At 41.6% G+C, this 19,851-nt stretch overlaps 1 protein-coding gene across 1 annotated transcript in view; it reads right to left on the bottom strand.

Annotated features, from left to right (window-relative positions):
* MYH11 (myosin, heavy chain 11, smooth muscle) overlaps nt 1–16,126 on the bottom strand; it is a 56,290-nt gene extending 40,164 nt beyond the window's left edge. Inside the window, 3 exon segments of the mRNA XM_009697661.1 lie at nt 2,377–2,404; nt 10,888–11,044; nt 15,785–16,126. Coding sequence (XP_009695963.1) covers nt 2,377–2,404; nt 10,888–11,044; nt 15,785–16,126 — 527 coding nt within the window.
* Nucleotides 16,127–19,851: the final 3,725 nt, after the last annotated feature.

Genomic DNA, 19,851 nt, shown 5'->3' with positions numbered 1-19,851 from the left:
TGCTGAATTCCCATAAGGTAAATAGCAAAAAGTTATTTGTGGGAGATGGGTAGCAGTAAGTGGAAGAATGTAAGAGTCTACACTGCAGCATCACTAAAAATAAGTGAGTTTTTGGCAGCATCCACAGCTATTTACATATGAATCCTTAGAGCTACATTTTTTACAATTTAGGTACCAGGCCTTGGGAAGTTTGAGTCTGTAGCTATTTAAAGAGAAGATCCCAGCTGATCAATGCCATGAAGTCTTCCATTATTGTTACATATTTTAGGCAAAAAGAGAATTTCTTAGAATTTTTAGCAATTCTAGAAAATAATGCAAATTGCGTCTGCTTGACAGCTGCCCAGCTGAAAGCCAAGTGAACTTTCTTCGTTCTGTACAGCTAAATAAGGCCAACAAGGATGATAAACCAGTAGTGGTTACAGTTGTGTACATTGGTTTTAGCTTGACGAATCCTTTTGGTTTAAAAGACATGTGTGAGAGCTGTTTTGAGCTATGGGTCATGATGCCCCATCCAACATACAGCAGTTATTCCAAACATCTTGATGAATTATTTACTGTGGCTGTTTTCAAAAAAGGGAAGGACATTTCATTCTCTCTATTTTATGTATTACTGGAGTGAAACACCTTGTTTCCCACTTGGCTGGCTAGGTGAAAAGAAAAGCTATTTTCAATACATGGTAGCTGTCAGAGGTGGATCCTTTAATGGATTTTCATGAACAAAAAGGCACAGATTTGCAAAAGCAAGTCCCTTTCTTAAAAATCCTAATATTCCAAAGTTAAAAGAAGATCTGAAGATTTATTAATGGAAAAATACACTAAAGTATAGGAATAGAAGGAGGAAATGCATATTGTAAATTAGTCTTCATTAGCATGACATGTTTCATCCTGGGAAGAATGTGATAGTTTTTATTTCATCGTTGCAGCAATTATAGGTTTCTTTTTGGTATTAATGCATTTTTGGACAGATTCTTGATTGAAATACTTACATGTAATGAAATCTTGTTACAACAGATGTTAGAGCTATGCTCGCCCTTATGGTACCAGATACAGTATATAATTTTTACTTTTTCTTAGGTGATAAATTTTTTCCGGTCAGCAATAGCAGTAGCAAGTAATTGTATGGCTGGTGGTCAGTAGCAGTGCTTTTTAAAAACTGTAGTGTAAATATATATTGTCAGTCTGTAGCCACATTTTCACAGACAACCTAAAACCAGTTCAGTTTGGGACTACGCATATTTACAATACCTGACAGACTACAGCATCACTGCATGAACCTGCTATAAATAATATGCATGCCATCTGCTGCAAACAATAATTAGTATTTACACAGAATCAAATCGTACCTTTGATCAGGAAAACTGGAAGATGCCTAATACAACAAACACAAAATTATGTCAAAAGCGTCCTTGATGGCATTCAAGTAAATAAAACCAACTAACTAGCAACAGAGGAATGGAGAAATGGTCAAAACTGAAGGTCAAATAGGAGATCCAATTCAACAGTCTGAGTGTTTTGCAAAATATGTAGGAATGATACACCTATGGGATTTTGTGGAGTAGTAAGTTGTGCACAGCAAAGCTTGTGGCAATAAAATCACTGCCTGACCCATGATACAACAGCTGAACCCCCGACGCTGGTGCTGTCTGAGCACTGGCAGGTCAAAACTCAAGGAGGAGGTCTTCAGCAAGCTTGGACACAGAAAAATCAGAGTTCAAAACAGGGCTGGCTTAGCTGGTATTTCACTATTGCCTGAACCGATTACGTAGAGACTGCAGAGAGGTCCAACCTGCGCGGTGCTGCTGAGCCCTCTTGGCCAACGCACCCCGGGCTCCTGCACAGGCTCTGGGGTGGCCGCTGCGATCAGGGAGGTACCGAGCCTTCCCTGCTCTAGCTACAGGCTATGCAAACAGCATAAAACAACAGCGTGAACGTGAAAGGTCACACTTTTCTGCGATGACAACTGAATGAGGAAGTTGTGGTGAGCCAGCAATACCTAAAAATGAGCAGCAGTTCAGCAAATATCCAGGATGCTCTGTGTTCTTCAGTTCCTCAGCTTCCTCTAGGAACCTTTTAAAATCCCTTGTTCTCTCTGCACACAGTTTTACAACCACACTCCCTGATTGTTCATTGTAAACTCTTAAATCTCTAAATTCAGAAAATCAATTTAAAGAAATATGTTTGTGCATTAAAGACTTCCTACGACACTGGTACCTGCTTTTTATTTTATCTACAGGTAAATCTACTGGAGTAGAATTAGGACTGGAGTTCAAGCTTACTGAAGGTGAGGAGAACATGTCCGTTCCATCAGAATTTGAATCAATTTTGAATAAAGACATTGTAATATTGAGATTTACTAAAATAGATTAGTTTACTTACGTGCACAGGATAGACTGGTCTTCTCGATCTGTGAATAAAGAAAAAAAATAATCCATTAATTAGGGAACATGGCTGTCCTGACAGAAGCACTTATATTTATAAGGATTTACATTGAACAGCCTAGACCTTCCAAAATCTGGCAATCCATGATTAGTCAAATGTACTGGGTTCACCTCTTATTTAATTTGCCCTTTCATTTAAATAACCATCTCTAATGGAAATATTTTGTACAAAAAATGAACAAAAGGTTAAGAGTTCAAAAATATTTTTTGTAAATTCCATTAGAGGTGAACTGTAATGAGGACAGCAAAAAGATCAGGCTCTTTATAAGAAGATTATAACTGAAAATTTCAAACTTGGAACTCAAGTTTTTACTACACTTATGAAGTATGGCTAGCAGCCCACTCGAGACAAAGTCTGGACAGATAAGGCATCAAAACCTAAGATGTTTTAAGCTGGTCATGCAAAGCTTTGAATTTTGAAAGCAGAGCAGTTTGAATACCTGAATAAGGTACTCTCTATTTAATATCAGACTGAGAGACAACTTTTATCAAGAGGATAAGTAATTTCTTTGAGACATCCTCCAAAGAATAAGATAAAACAGGGTACTTCACATATTTTACAAGAGCTTGTCAACAAGTACGTAAGTATTCTTCATGCCTTTTACTATGAACAGGACCATCAAACACATTTTGGATCAAGATTTATGAAAAGGTGGATCAAAATCTCCATTTCTACAATGTGAGGCATGTAAGAGGTTTCTGCGCAGCCAAGTCCAGTATGCTGTAACGCTGCAGGAAGATTTAAGATTATGTCCTAGCTCCATAACCTCTTCTTGCGGCGTTTCTCCCTGCTTACGCTTTTGGAGTTGGAATTTCTTTTTGCCTTCAGAAATTTTATACAGAATTTTCTACCAAAAGGCTGATCTCAGGCTAAGATCTCCAGGCTGTGATGGACAATGTACACCCACTGAGGTTTCATAATGTGCTGCACAATGATAAACTATTTTGTAAAGTTCCATTGAAGCAAGACTTCCAGAAAAGTCTGTGGAAATGGGAGGCTTTACAATTTGCCCTCTCTGTAAAGATACATGATTAGCACGTTTGCTGTGATCAGTTCTGAAGTAGGACAATTTTTTTCGCTGTGAGAGTGGTCAAACATGGGGACAGGTTGCCCAGAGAGGTGTGGTATCTCCACCCTTGGAGCTATTTGGAAGTAGACTTGAACAGGGCTCTGAGCAACCGACCTGGGCTTTCAAGTTGACCCTTCTTTGAGTGAGGCTGTCACAAAGTGCCTTGTACAGACTGCAGAAAAATCTTCTGACTTAGGAAAATACATTCCCAGGCAGGCCAAATAGATTTTTGAAAAGTGTGCATAGTTTACAAATCTGAGAGTCGAGGCCAATAATTAAGGCAGAAGCAAGTGTTTCTGTGTGGTTTGGTATTACTTATCAAACGCAGGGCTAGCATTAGCCCAGTGGAGCCTCTGGTCAGAGGCCGAGACGTGAATGCCTTCCTCCTTTTATTCAGTGTGTGGGGTGACTTGCAGGGCTACCTATCTGATTGCTTGCCCCTGTCGCCGACCCTGTGTGTGATAAATACCATGAGATAGATACATAAGCTTTCTGTGCTGTGTAAAGATAATGGAGATAAATTCGACCTATTAAGCTTGTAAGTTGTAATTGCTACCTGGACCACAGCCAGTCTACGAAAAGCAGTCGAGGATTCTGCTATGGCTTGGATTGATATTAAACAACTGTTTTACTCCCAGTTCCTCAATAGCTGTAACATTAACTGCTTTATTGATCACTCACATGGCAAATGGTGCCACTTAACTGCTTTATTCGGTAAACTGGTGCAAAATGACTCTTTACATTTCTATTGGAGATATTTGTCAGCAATCAGCACAGCAGGACTCTTCCACATAAACATTTGGGAGGAAAGGAGCTGTGAGCCATGTTTATTTTTCACTGCAGGATACCAGCTGGGCTTTCTTTTAAGTTAAAAAAGTGAGAACATGGTAGAATCTTTGCTAAAAATACACTGTTGTGTAAATAGAAACCATGGGCATATATTGATATTGCATCATAAACCCATAAATACCATAAAGAAAATAAAAGTGACTCCTTGATACAGAGTTGTCAGTGGAATTTCTGAGCTCAGGGAACATTAGAAAAAGTTGGTCTCCTCCAAGCCAAGTATTTTCTCACTACTCTGTGCTGCTCATTGCTGCCCTTCTTTTGCTCCCCAGTAAGTGAAAAACCCCTCCTGAAGGCTTCATAAACTGGCCCACCACAGGGGTTTGCATGAGTGCATGCGTATGGGCAGCGTTGCTGAAATGTAAGAGCGGAAGAAGGATTAGGAAGGTCAGAAGTCACACCAAGTGCCCTCAGGGACAGAGAACAGGCTGTGCAAGCCAAACCCGACTTACTGAATTTCTCTGGACTCCATCAGTGCAGCCCCTCATGCACGTATAGGGAATAAATCTTGCTGAAATAGGAATAAGAAGGGAATGGAGGGAACGGTGGGTCTTTGGTCCTGGAAGGACTCAACCCAAAAGCAGGGACTGCCGGGTGGTTGCTGGCTCTCCAAGGATGCCTTCTGGTAAGCAGCATGTCGTGACTCTGACTGACAGCAACTTGCTTGAGGGCTATTGGGGGTTCTTGGAGGGAGAATCAAAATTATTTATTTGCTTTCAGCTTTCTCTTGTAGTCTGAAAGGCTTCCAGGATTGGACCGATGCGATTTGCCTGTTCTCTGTAGGGGAACAACCCATGGCAGTCTTGCAAGCCTCTCTCTTGGTCACTGGACTTACCCCCTCCTAACATCCCCTGTGTTTGGCAGCCATATGAAGTCTTGACGCTTTCAGGCCTGCATTGCTGAACTGTGCAGCCTGTCCTGCAAAACGCCACACTGACAAACTGTCCTGTGCACATTCATGGAGGGAGAATTCCAGATGTTACCCTATTTCTTTCAGTAGTCCTAACAAATTGCAAAGGTAAGAATGAAACACATCAGGAAATCTAATCCTATTCTGTTATGACTTGAGCAGCAGGTACTGGTCTCATTTATTTTCAAGGGCTCTCATGTTTGATTACTCCAATTTCTGTTCTGGAATATTTTATTCTGTATAGAAAGGACTGTGCCCTATTTTGGGAGTCTGCAACTTTATGTGGCTAGATCTATCAGAAGAGAATGACTTGCACAAATAAAACTCCTTAAACATAATTCCTGGGACTTGAAAATAACAAAATATGTCTTCTAGATTGCAATATATTTTTGGTTAATGCCTTTTTGAAAAAGTTGACAGTACCTGGAAGACTATCATACTCACCCTCTGTATGTCTATATTAGATGTTTTGGACATTTTAAAATTTTCTCCTCAATTTTTAATAGCATAGAGAGCTACATTTACATTCTAAACCCCCACCAGCTTTCCTGAACATGCAGTAGACTTTTTTTTTTTCTGGATTCTGCTTAGCTTTTTCACCAAACACCTCCAGATTGCTTGTAAGAATCATATGCCCCTCTGTTCTTGATAGACCAGCTAGCTCTGCTTAATCACAAACAAAATCAGATGGTTTATCACAATGAAGCAGCAAGTTGGCAGCTTTACCATAAAAGGAAAAAACCAGACTGAAACCATGTTCCAACACTCACTCACTGCTTCTTTACATTTGTTAATAACTACACTGCCTAAAGGGGACATTTCTGTACAGTCCTGCTTAGGACACAGTAAACAGATGGCTTTTCACAGCAGCCTCCTTTTCTAAGATCTTGGGAACTGTGTTTCCCTCCCATACCTCCCAGTAACTACCAGGTTGTTTGTTTTTCCATCTTTAACTCAAGCTTGCATAACAATGGCTTTGCAGAAAATAGATAACCTTCTTGAATCTGCAGAAAGCTGTAATATATCTTCTCCATGATGATTTATTGCCAGAGAACATAATAAAAGCCTAATCAGCCACATGAAAACTTTGTATTTATTACAACTGCTACATAACCTGACTTTTCACATTTGTATTGTTTATCATTTATTTGCTGCTTGCTGCATGCAGGGAAGATGGCAGAAGGCAGCAGAATTACTCATCCTTACTGGACCAGTGTCTCAGCTCCATCATCGCTGGAGGCTGGCAGTGCTGCAGGAAGAAGTCAGCCATCCAGCTCCTCTTCCCTGGCCTGCACTGCCCTCTCCTTGCTGCTGTGACCAGCAGTCATGCAGCCACACTGTCCACCAGGAAGGGGTGACCCACCTTAAAAACTAATTCAGCAAAAAGCAAGGGGTGGTTTTCACCTGGAGCAGTTTTCGGTCATGACTGCACGAAGACTGGTGCTGGCAGTGCAAGAGTTGGAATGGGGGTCAGGCCCTTCATATGGCAGCTGTGCCACTGGGGAGCTCCTTCATCCAAAACACAGGAGAGAGAGGTGAATGCAGAAGCATAGGGTGTGCTTTTTATGATTGCAGTCTCTAAATGTAGTAGTAGTCAGCTAGCTTGTCTGTAAAGACAGTCAGTGGGGCCCACTTCAGCATAGTAGCTCCTGGGGACAGATAACACACGCAAAATGCCCACGTGGAATGTTATATTCTCTTAGTCTTTTAGATTAAAGAAAACTAAAGTGGATAAAGTTTATGCTTGTTCTGGCTGGAATTGAGCATCAGTGACTGTGCCTGGGCAGCGATCATACTGCATTAGTCATGTGGTAATCCGTAGATTCAAAAAGACATCCAGCATCCCAGTTTGAGCATGAGACAGCATGACTGTGATTTGTAAAAGGGTTTTAGGAGCTCAGAACCACTTGAAACAAGTGGAAATTTTATCTCTGCCCAGCCAACATCTTTGTTAATTCCCATGTCCTGTGAGATGTCAGCTTTTCTGCATATTTGGAAGAAAGTCCAATTATCTGATTTCTGTTAATCATGGCTAAGTGTTATTACCAGAACAACTTCGATGGGACTTAAACATCATCCCTAATGAATCCATTAACCAAGCAGAGGAGAAGTGCAGTGTGTACAACTCCTGTTCTTTGCTGGATGTTTGTGCCAACAGAGGAGAGGGTGAGAATGTGAAGGGCAGTGATTGCCAGACGATGAGCCTGCAATAGGACCAGCGATCTGCAGACACTGAGGCTTGATTCACCGAAAGATAAAGGTTCCCTGAGACATCTGAACAAGCTGATTGCTCTTGGCCAAGTGGCCCTGCTCATGAAGTACCAGAATGTAATTCTTCAGTCTCATGAATCTAAGATATATTTTACTTTGGCAAGAAGAAACTATGCAAGTTTCCCAGATAAGGAGCAATACTGAAATTTCACAAGGAAAACATTCAGTGCCCTGATCCATGTTTATGAGTAAGATTTTTTGTTTATATTCCATTTGCAAATATGCTTACAAAAAAACCTATGAAGCTCTCTATGTCTATACGTGGTGCGTGCACACACACACAGTCATGTTGACACCCACTTTCACCACTCCAATGTGAATATAATTTGGCTGAGTAACTAGAGTTATTTTGAGGTTTGGTTCAGTTTTATGCACAAAACATGAGTATGATTTTACAAACAAAAGCACAGCTTTAAAACCAGCTGGGGCCCTCTTCAGAGATGGACATACTCCAAAATGGCATGTGCAAGTAAAGTGTGGGTGTCCTGGGCTTGTGATGCAAGCTCTTGTGGGACTGCTCCCCGGCTGCCATGCCAGCTGTGCGTGGTCGGGATGGGAGGCAGTGGAAGAGCATTCTCTTAAATGTTCAAGTGGTGATCTGTTCCCTCCTCTTTTCTTTCTACTTGCTCTCCCCCTCCTCTCTGCTGTCAAGTAGAATTCCTTGCAAAAGGGGCACATGAATAACAAGGCATAAAGCTTCCCCAAGAGTTGGTGGGGCCAGGAGATTATTATGAGCAACAAAAAAGTGCATAGAAAGAAGGATGCAGTCTTGCTGCCTCCTCCTCCCAGCACCCAGCCTGAGAGTCACAGCTGGACCAAGGCTGCTCTCGGTGCAGTTAGTGACCACAGTGAAGGGCAAGCCAGCTCCCATGGCTTCACCGCCGCTTGGGAGAGCATGTTAGGAAGGACAGGAGACAGACAGACAGCAGACAGTCAGAGACAGTGAAAGAGGTCCTTATGCTGCTGGGATCAGGCTGATATGTGCTGATACTAGTTTCATGTTAAGCAGAAAACTCATGTACCATCAGACCAAAACAATTTTCCTGTTTCTGCATAGGCTGTAGTGTTATGGTTTTTCTTTTTCCTGCAGGTAGCTTGCAGCCCTTTCCTAGTTGTTTTTCCCCATCCCATTTTTAGGGACAAGTAGCAGTGTTCTGCACAGCTGAATAAGAACTTGGCTAATGACCCACAGGTGCCAGAAGCTTCTTGCAGAGCTCCTCTGCAAGGTTTGCTGCTTAAAGAAAGGATCTGAGGAAAGAAGACTGCTCTGACTTCAGGGACTGCTTGGGGCCCTGGACAGTGCTGGACACAGGGCACAGAGTTCAAGAGATGATCTGGAAGACAGATATGTGACTGGCTTTGTGGCATCAGCATATGCCAAGTAAGTTTCTTATAACTGTGGCTATATCAAAAATTATATTTACTGAATTATGTTATTTTAAAAGCACCTGCCCCCTCAGTCCTAAACATATTTTATATGCCTGTCTTTATGAATAACTCTGCTGTTACAGTACAGAGGAAGGTCTATTTTCAGGATGTCTTCTGTTGTTCTTTAGTGATCCTCCTTTTCTGCTGCACTGTAGCTCTGCCTTCTGGGATGCATTCAAATAAAGGAACTGAAATAGCTCCAGAAAAGAAATGCTACATAAGCCATAGGAAGAAAAAAGATTGATATTGTAAAGCAGATACCTAGCTCTCTGGGTTTAGAGTTGAATTAACTATATTTCAAATGCTCTTATATCTGAAAATGTAAGATTCTAAAGTCAGGAACCTAAGTCATAATTAGGTAATCAATTTAAATAAGTAAATAATCTTCAGAAGTTCTAAGGATTTTGTTATCTGGATTATTTTGTTAGTGTTACAGTTAGTACATATGAGTACTCAGGACTCTTTTTGGGGAGAAGACCTGTTTTGATACCTTTGATATCAGTCACCATTGATATGTGTCTATGTGTGTGTGTATATGTATATATTTATATATATTGCTTGTACCAAAAGAGACAGGGCTTTGGTATTTTTGGTCAGTAGAGGTCTGCTGGGGGTCAGGCACTTATATTGCTGTGGATTTGATGGCCTGGCACATATGCGTAAGACAATCTTTTTTCATTGTTGGGAAGGACTTTGTCTAGTCTAAATCTTGGTTTAGAAAATAGCAAGGAGCTATGCTATGCTGAACTGACTACTTGTAACTTCTAGTAAATTCATCAGGTTCATATTTAAAGTAGGACAAGTACAGGAGTAATGCAGTCCTTGTGATTACGATGTGCTGTGAACATGGAGAAATAATGTGTAACTTAATTTGCATAGCCAGATAAAGTGCATGGTGGTTTTGAATGGATTAGTTTCTCTGAAACAATCACTGTTCTGTGTATGTATGTAAATATTACAAAGAAATTGATACCAGGTATTAATCTAGCTGCAAAACTGAAATTTCGAGATGCTGTTTATTGTTTTCACCAGTCGGATCTAAAACCCATAAGCCTTAAACCCTTAAATCCTTAAGCTCCAAACAGGGAAGCCCTAAACTTTAGGGCTAAACCTGTGAATCTTGCTGAGCCATAGTTATCGGCCAGAATTTCTGCAGGATCAGGCTCCTAATGAGAGCATTTAAATTTCAAAGCATTTTGTGGAGTCCTGGTTTCCTGGAGCACCGGAGGTCCCTGCAAGATGGCAACCAGTCACGTCCCTGTAGTCTGTAGGCATTGCAGCCTCATACATTCATCGCTATAGCTTTGTTGTCCCTAAATTATGATTTTTTCCTTACAGCAAAACCCCCTCAGTCTGTCAGTAGCGACTGCAGAAGGAGGAGAGCGCTGAGAATTTTGGCGGTTCTGTTTGCGCCATTTGGGGCCTGTCTGCTTTCCCATTGCTGCGCATTGCCGTTATTGTTAGAAAACAGAGCACATCTCAACTCGGGGCTCCAAAGCATTAGACTGTAATGAAAGTAGCCCCAAAATGTTATTTGAATTTGCTTTGCTATGGGGGAGAGAGAGAGAGGAGCAACGCCGACAGATGCAGCAGCGCTAGCAGCTAACTTTGGAATAGTCTCCACTGGTGGAGAGGGAGCATTTTCCATGCCCGTATTTGCCAAAACTATTTGCTTGACTTTGAAACCTTCCCACATGCCTTGACACAGATGAGTAAAAGGATTGTTTTTCCTTTTTGAGTCACAGTGTTTGTGGACTGCTGTTCCTGCCAAGGAATTCTTCTGAAGCTTCTAGAAAGCCCGTGTCGCCCTCCATAACAGATCTTTTCTGGCTGTGCTTCTTGCAGGAGCACATGTGGAGTTGTAAGGTGTTTTCTCCCAGGTTAGTGGGCAGCGATTAAGAACTGCAGCATTAGACTGGCCTACCTTGCAGCATGCTCCTGTAGGCTGTGTCCGCGATAGCGTAGATGTGGGGCGGCATCTCATGCCTCTTCTTTCCCTTGTACATGTCGATAATCTTCTCTGAATAAATGGGCAGCTGTTTGTATGGATTTATCACAACGCAGAAGAGACCTGAATAAGTCTGCAAGGAAATTCAAATAAAAACCATAATTAATATCACGTGTCATCTCTAGTCTGAGAAACACAGGCATCAGCTGTGTTGAACTAACAGAATTTTAGCAAATAACACTTTTGTATTCTGCCTAGTGTAACAAATGAAGCATCAGCTTCTGAATGTACGTGTATGGGTGGTTTCCAAGTGCACAATAATTATTTCTAATAAGCAAACTGCTAGAAAGTATGTGAATTTAGCAGTCTGAGGAAACACCATCATCCGATGTTAGAGCTTCTTGACTTCAGTTATTTTCAGTACATAGTGATTCACCCTTATCTGTGATGATGTAACAACCGTAATAATTCATAATATTTCTTTATATGTGTATTTTCATACTACAGTATGTCCTCTGCTCAGGTTGGTGTCAAATTTTGTAAACTGAAAGCCTAGGAAAGAAGCTTGGATTGATGTTAGAAGAAGTTTATTTTTAAAAAAAGATTGTATGAACACCATGTAACAATAAGGATTGATGACAGTCCTTGAAAAAAATTACTCAAGTTCCAAACAGATGTCTTACCAGAATAGTCATGCCTTCACTACATGACTATTTCTGTTAGAAATTTAAGGAAAAATATGGTTTCTGTTTACAGTTTAATGAAGGTATTCATATAAAAAAAAATATATAAACAAACAAGAACATTGGCTACCAGCTGATAGCTGTTCATCCAGGTTTTGTTAGTTGTGGGGTTTTTTTTTATTTTCCTTTACTTTGGAATGCTCCAGCTAGTGAACTGGAGCATTATCATAATAGCATATGATAATAGATGGTGAGACATATTTCACAAACAGTTACTAAAAGTAAGCAATTTGCAAGGGTTTTTCATTAAAAAAAAAAAAAAAAAAGAAAAAACCCCAAAATAAAAAATTACAAAGTTATGAGATTATAATTGCGGGGGTATTGTGATATTTAAGCTGGCCTATGGCTGTTCATTTTAAAACCATGCCAGTTTAAAAAAACTGAAATAATGAAATTATGCTCTTTCTGGCTTACGCATTAAGTGGGTTTGGATTTTTTTCTCTACTGCCATGCTGTGTGAACGAGCGCCTTGTGGTGTGCAGCTGCTGCCATGCCTTAACCTCAGGGCTGTGTCCAAGGATGGCTCACGCTGCCTCGGTTACCCCATGGAAAGCACTGCAGCGCAGGACTGTAAAATGGCATCTGGGAGGCTTGGCTCTGGGCACAGGGGTTTCCCTGTCCTGACCATAATAGGAAATGGCACAACACAGTCTCGGCACAGCCTGAACACTTTATATGGTATTCAGCAAACACGACGAGAGCATCCATCAGCCTCCAGCAGCGAGGGGCCGGTTGGGTGCTCCATGCTGGGCAGGAGAACGTCTGGGGTGCTCTGGGTGGTGATGAGGACCTCTCCTGCTGTTGCAGGTTGTGACTGCATCACCATAATCTCAAGTTAGATAACAAGAAAATAAAGTTCGAGATCTTTGCCAGGTTTCGGTATACCCAAGCTAAAACCCTTGATGTGGAGGTAGATAATTACTGTGCTGGATTTTCATTGATGCTGGAGTTCAGAATGAAACTCTGTGCTAATCGTGTCAAAATGAACTTTAGTGCTGCCAGGACAATACACCTGAAACATGCAGGTTTTTGTCCTAGAATGACCACCATGGCCCTTAAGGAACGGATAGCAAGGCCTTTTTCTCCAGTAGAAATAGACTTACTGTATGCACTCAGCTAATCATTCCCAACCAAGTAAAGTAATAGAGGAGTAAATTTCCAATTCAGGAAATTATTTAGGCCTCCCTTCCCTGAGACTTCTAGGCATTTTCCTGACTTGCTGTATGCAGGGCTGTTTGCGCACCCAGGCATACAGTAACGTACCTTTGAGGAGCTAACTTTGAGGGACAAGACGCAGGTTATGAAGTGGACAAAAGCCTGAGCTGATGAAGTTCAGGAATCCCCATTTCTAACTGGGCTGTGACTGATGCCATCTCTCACATCGGGAAAGTTGACCAAGACCTCTTGGTTTCACTGACTGTAGTTCTAGGTATCTGCTTTGCAAGGATTTGGAGGAAACCAGATTAATATATATGAAATTTTAAAGGCAAGTGAGCCGGTTGGCTAAGCATGTGATTGGAAGTGGAGAGTTTGAAGTTTCTGTGCCTTAAATCATTCTCCTTGAGGCACAGCCTGTCCAGAGAGGGGGACCCCCAGCTGTATCTCTCCCTGGAGGGTCTGGAGGCAAAACGTGATTTGAAGTATCTTAAGGATGGTGTCCATAGGAGTGCTGAGCTTGTGTATCCCTTGGACAGCCACTGCTGATGGGCAGTTAAGAGAGAATGGCACAAATACATCTCCGTTGTAAATGCCTAGGTTTGGGCAGAAGAATCCCACCTCTGGTTCCAATAGGCATATATAGCTTTCTGTATTTAAGAAAGCATTTTGCACTGTTAGGCAAAGACTTAGTACTGCCTACGAACACAGGCACAAGAAACTTGATTTTACTCTCGAATGCACTGAAGTTGCATTGCTGTTCTATTTATGTTCATATAATCATTTTTGGTCTAATTTGTGTGTGGACAAGGCAGATTCTGTTTGTTCTAAGAGATGTGAAAGATGAGTTAGTGGCAACACACTTCTTGCCCTACTTTCTTAATTATCTGTGATGAAGGAAAAGGCATGGGTGTTTTTTCCAGTGTCCAGTCACTGTGAATTTCTGCACTGAATCTTTTTATTTAATAATATTTAATATAAATACAAGGGGCAGATGACTTGGTTTTTTGTTTGTTTGTTTTTTTTTTTCAGCTAGTTTGACTTTTTTTTTCTTTGGCAGAATTAGGAATCCTCATTTGCATCAGTGATGCTCTAAAGGGAAAATGTTAAGGTCACGTTTTCTTTGTATGTGTGGGACTCCAAGGGAGGCAACATAGGTATTGCATGGCAAAGCCAGGAGACGGTTGTTTACAGTTAGTTTTGCAAGTGGATGAGACTCAAATCCTTTTTAGAAATGTGCCCCCCCCCCTTTTTTTTTTTTTAAGTATGACAGCATCTACTAGGGCAGCACTTTTAAGGCTGGACAGTTTTAAGTAGATTTTAATTACTGAAAATACTAATAACTTGTTGCAATACAAGTCAAAATAATTTCTTTATAACTGTTAATTTACCACCATCTTAAAAATCTAGTCTCTTGAGAAAGAAAACTTAGTTTCAGATACACTTCCATCTTTGTCTCCAAGAACAATTCTTTGATTTCTAATTGCATTATCCACTTTTGGAAATTAATTTCCTCTTCCTGTAGAAAGTGAAAATTCCACAAAGTAAACATATTGGAAATCCTGGAACATCTATGAGGAGTGTTGCTGTTGTTTTTGTTCTCAGCAAAGAAATAAACCCCACACATTTTTATCCCACTATTCTTCTAGTAATTCTTTTTAGATTTTGCAACCATGCAGAACATTTTCAGAAAAATTCTATTTTAGTAATCAGTGCTGCATGTTCTGATATAATAGCTCATAGGTCCATATGTTCACCTGCAAACTTAAAATCCAATAAACTGAAATACTGAAAAGATGGAAAGTCTAGCTTCTTTCAGGAATCTTGATGATGTACATTCCTTGAAGGAAAGATCCTGAGCTTAGCTCTGTGAAGTTATGCATAACAATTAAATAGTTCCTTTGTTGTACTATATATAACTATCGTATTTTCTGCTTCATTTCCTACTTTCCAATTTAGCATTCCTCATATTAATAATGAGAGCTCTACTCCTGCTTCTAAAACTTTGCTACTTAAGCTCTGTACTTCCTTTCGGTCATCAGTGGTCTGCCATGCAAGTAAAATTTTCATAGATTGAAACTGTAGATTACTTCTCTGCAGCACAGCATAGCGATCCTCCATGTAAAATCAAAGATAACAGCTAAGTTCCATGGAAACTTTCTGGGCTTTCTTACCGTGCAGCTTGCTAACTGTTGATGCAAATACATTACAGGGTTATTAATGTCAAAATACGCTTGTGTTAATACACTTGTGTGGACTGGAAGACACAATAACCTTGGCCCAAATTCACATGAGCATAAAGAAGATTATAATTTGTCTGGGTTTGTCTGATCTGTAAGTTGACCAATGAGGAGGGGTAAAAATAAGTTTTAGTAGATGCATGACTTTGATTCGGTAACAGACTGGTGCATATGAGTACTCTCACTTGGATGCCAGTGAGTTTATTTGTTTATTCAAACATAAGGTTTTATTCAAGCACCCACCAAACCAGAACTTGTCAGCTGGCTTTCAGTGGGAGTTTTGCCTGAGAAAAGGCTGCATTATTGGGCTTTTCTGTATGTTCTTTTTGCAAGTTACTGGAAACTTGTTCAGTTTTACACTGAAGTCATTCAAAAGATGCTGCTGATTTCCCCCCCCCCCCCCCAACAGTAGGACTGAGGTGGTGTTCAGCTATCAGAGTACTTTCCAAGCCAACAATATCTTTTCAGAATTAGCAAGTTTTGGGGGACAAACTTTCATGTGTTTTAATTTAGTTAGGTAAAGAAACGATCATTAAAGAAGCAGGAGAGTCATGGGGAATAAAGTGAACTAAATACATTTTTGGTTTGGGAAGCTATTACTGAGGGGTTAGTGCTTGCGTGGCAGTGTTACACACAAGGACTGTATCCCTGACAGCGGGTGGAATCCACCTTGTTTGTGATGGGACATGGTAGCATGCAATAGGCAATGCCCTGTGCGTGTTTGATTCTACTTACATAAATTAAACCTGAGAAGTATCTCTCCCTTAGATTGTGCAGCACTGAAGCTTCATTGAGGCAAGTCAGCTCTGCCATGTCCTCCACTTTGGAGAACTTTGGAGGGTTCATCTTCTGGATGTCATCCTTGCTCAGTGTCACTTTCTTTCCATTTTCTGCCAGTTCAACTGTGACCTCATCCCCTTTCTCTTCCTTGATACTTGCTGCTTCAAATCCATGTTTCTCTGATGGAATCCAAACCAGTCTCTTCGCTGACCAGTCAGCCTGGGCAAGTGGGTTGTTAATGAAGTTTTTGTCCACAAAGAGGAATTTCTCATCATCGCTGAGAGGTTTTTGAGCCATTTTGACTCAGTAGCCACCTATTGAGGAAGAAAAATATTCTGCTTTAAAGGGAGGCAAATGTGGAGAAATTCCAGGCAAAATACATTTGTCAAATCTGCTTTGCGGTACATCCAAAGCACTATAGGTCCTGTGTCATTCTCACATTTCCATGCAGATACTTTTGGGTGCCAGCTTAGATACCTTAAAGTATCTGTATTTGGAGTCCCATTCCTTTGTTACTGTGTCTAAAATCACCTAAATCAAGCTTCGTGGCACTAAACCAAACGAGGATACCTGGGCTTATTACTTTACTTTGCTTATGTTGTACTGAGGATCAGAGCTATAAGTAAGGCATAACTGGTGTCTGTGCAATGAGACCGTTGGCGCTGCACCAAGACTACCATCTGAACAGCTTCCTGCAGCCTCATCCCTTGCCCATCACAAAGTTAATTGAATTCAGATATACACAAAACTTCTCATGGCCCAAATACTATTGGGTGCATACTGAAATACCAGATAATGAAGTAATTAGTAGAAGAACAGTTCTGAGGCTGTGTTCCAGCAAGGACAGAAATGAACTTTTCTTGCAAAAGACTATTTCCAGTCACTCTAATACCATTTCATTTGGAGAAGAATAAGATTAAGAAAAGGTCAAAAGAACCTTTTGTAAAAGTACTGTTATCAGTACTGCTGGTGAAGGAGAAGTAATTTAGAGTTATCCTCTTTCCATGGTTCAGACAATGGGAGCTGATCATTTATGAAGGGTCAATGTCTACCACGTGAGAGAGAGAAGAAATAAAACAAGCCTGGAAGTTGCATCAGCTATTAGATAATCTGAACCGTGATGCTCAAATTGGAAGGATGATGCATCCGTGTCATGCAGTTGCACATGGATAAAACAGCATCGTGCAGTCACACTTGGCTAAAGCAGCTGGGTATATCTGCTCCGTAGGTGAGAGCAATGGGAGGGTTTGGGCTGCTTTGCACTGTGTTTGAGAGGGAAGGAGGCAACTTCTTTCCTGCTCTGGCCATTGGAAGTTAGGACGTAGCTGCAAGATCTGCGCTGATAATGCTGGAGATTTCCTAAGTGTTCTGCTCTGTCGTATGGGGCACACAGCTCTAAATGAGGAAAGGAGTAAACAGAGGACTTGTGGTTTGCTACAGGGCAGGAAAAGAGTGGTGCTGATTGGGAAACCTGCCATGCAGCCGAGCAGAGAGGGGAGCTGGGGAGGAGCTGCAGTGGGGAGCGGGGAAGAGTGTGTGCCCAAGAAAAACATCTCTAGGAGACAGAGGCCGTTTCATTTCCTTATTGAGAATGAATTTAGAATTTACAGCATTTGAACAAACATGAATCTTGAGGGAGCTTGGAGAACTGACTGCTAAAGATGTCAGCAGTCAACCCATAAGCAGAATGATATTTGTAAAGACCAAGCTCTGTGGTATGTAGCCAAATGGACACCCTGTGCTCTGGGAGTATCAGAGATTGATTTCCAAATATTTGTCCCTGAAGCCTTCCCAAAGATTAATGTTTTTTTGCAAGGCCAGACTGTGTGAGGGATCCGAGAGAGAAGCATGGATCATGCAGAAGGTGACACAAAGCTTAAAAACACAACTAGGATTTTGGAGGCGCCTAAGAGGGTTAGATGATATCCCACTGAAATTCAGTGGAAATTAGATGCCCCAGCTCCTTAAACTCCCTCGACAATTCTCTCATCTAAAAAAGAGAACAGCTTTCCTCTAAATGTGCTTGTTCTAGAGCTATCAGCCTTGCCTGGAAATCCCCAACAGCAAAATTCACCCAGGTCATCCACGCACACGCAACGTGCACGGTGGTGCGGGTGAACGGGAGGGAGACCCTAACAGTTTGGATCTGTGCACTGCCGCGGGCCTGCGTGCAGCGTTCCCCGCCGTCGAGTCTCTGCAAGGGAGCTCTGTAGGATGTGGCCCTTCGATCCTCCCAGGGGATTCTTGGAAGAGAACTGCAAGACGAAACTATTTGACCTCTGTGTGGATTAAGGCAGAAAATGTTCCCTCGTTGCCAAGAGGGCTGGTAGAGCCGCACAGTTCCAATAATGGAGATGGTATTCTCTCCAGCTGAGCTTTCCAGCTGGCGGCTGCAGGGTGAAGCCGGCTGGAGAGGGGAACGGAGGGAGCACTGCCCCATCACCGGGGCTGTGGCTCCAGGAGCACGGGGCTCGGGGAGCAGCAGAGCCTGCTACGGCCTCTCCCCTGCTGCGGTAGCAATGGGCAAGGCATGTTCTCTGCCCCACTGCTCCAGCAGCGTCGGAGGAACTGCTGCGGCAATGGAGTCTGAGGGTTTTGGTCCATCCTAGGCCCAGAACAGACAGCTATATGGTCATCCTGAAGCATCAGAAAGGTTGGATTGTGCAGCCCGTGGCTAAGTGCCAAGTGACAGCACAGTCAAATCGATAGGAATTTGGTATTGCTGTCAGAAACACTAAAAATTAGACAGAACTGCAGAGCTGAGTTTCACAGAGTCAAATCCTGCTACTTTGAGGCTGCCCACAAACAATGATAGTAGAACTCAAACTACCAAATCGTCCTGACTATACACCTCAGAAAGCCAACTGAAGATAAAACTGTTGGCTTGCTACAAAGCATATCGCTAGCGGGACAACCCAAAAGTTCTTTGCTGTTTTGTTGCCCAAGGACCAAGGGAAAGTTCCTTTCCTTGTTACATGCTAACTCAAGAACATCTTCCACCGATTACAGCATGAAACAGAGAGCTGGTCTCTCTCTATTCTATTGTGTTCTCCCACCTCTTCCTGCACGTAAAACTTTATGCACCTTGTTATTTAAATTCAGTCTTTTTGAAACCAAGATGAGGTTGGAAGGTATAAGAGGTGGCAAGAACTGCAGAGCTTGGAAATGCAGATTTTTATCCCTTAGATCTAAGCACTGTGTTTGAGTAGTTTAAAGATGGTAAGAACAGACACTCTACAAGAAATAGGGAATAGAGAGTCTGAGCTGGATCTCGTAACTCCTCTGAAACATGAGTAGAAAACATGGATTTGTGTAAAAGGAACTTTTCGTGACTGATCCTCTGGAATCTGAAGATAAAGTTGGAGTAGCAGCTGAGTACCACTGTAGTAAAAAAGGCAATGCAGTTATGAAGTATGGGTTAATAAATATTAATAGTTTAATGGATATTAATTAGTATGTATTAATAATAAAGGAAGGTTTCTGAATGGAAGGGGTAGAAGATGAACTCCACAAACTCCACTAGATTTGTCCTAGTGAGGTACTGTGCACTGAACAAATGAGCTGCTGAAGCTTTCTGATTAATAATTGGCAGTAAACCTTCTGGTCCATCTCTGATCGAGACTGAACCGCACTGGTCCAGCATATGATTGATACTGGGGAAAGAGCCCAAGGGGAAAGATTCATTAGTGCCTATTGAGAACATTCCCTGAGAAGGCAAAATTTACCCCTTAGCCAGTTCCCGGGTTTCATCTGTAGGGCTGGCTGAGGGAAGAGGAGACCAGTATCTTATCCGTGCAAGAGGTGGTAAGAGAGTCTTGTCCATTCTTTTAGGTAGATCATAGCTCAAATCATGTACAAGAATAAATACTTTTATACTCTCAGAGGTGAGCTATCCTGAGGAAGGGAGGAGGAAAAGAGAGGAAAAGCAATCCCAAAAATACTACTGATACGAAGTTCCTTGCCTTAGAAATGTGCCAAATTACACCAAACTGGATCCATCTGTTATGCTTGTCTAAACCCCA

The sequence above is a fragment of the Cariama cristata genome, unplaced genomic scaffold, assembly GCF_000690535.1.
Source record: "Cariama cristata isolate BGI_N322 unplaced genomic scaffold, ASM69053v1 scaffold333, whole genome shotgun sequence".
NCBI lineage: Eukaryota > Metazoa > Chordata > Aves > Cariamiformes > Cariamidae > Cariama > Cariama cristata.
Note: the sequence above shows the minus strand (reverse complement) of the source record. Positions and strands in the feature narration are given on the sequence as shown.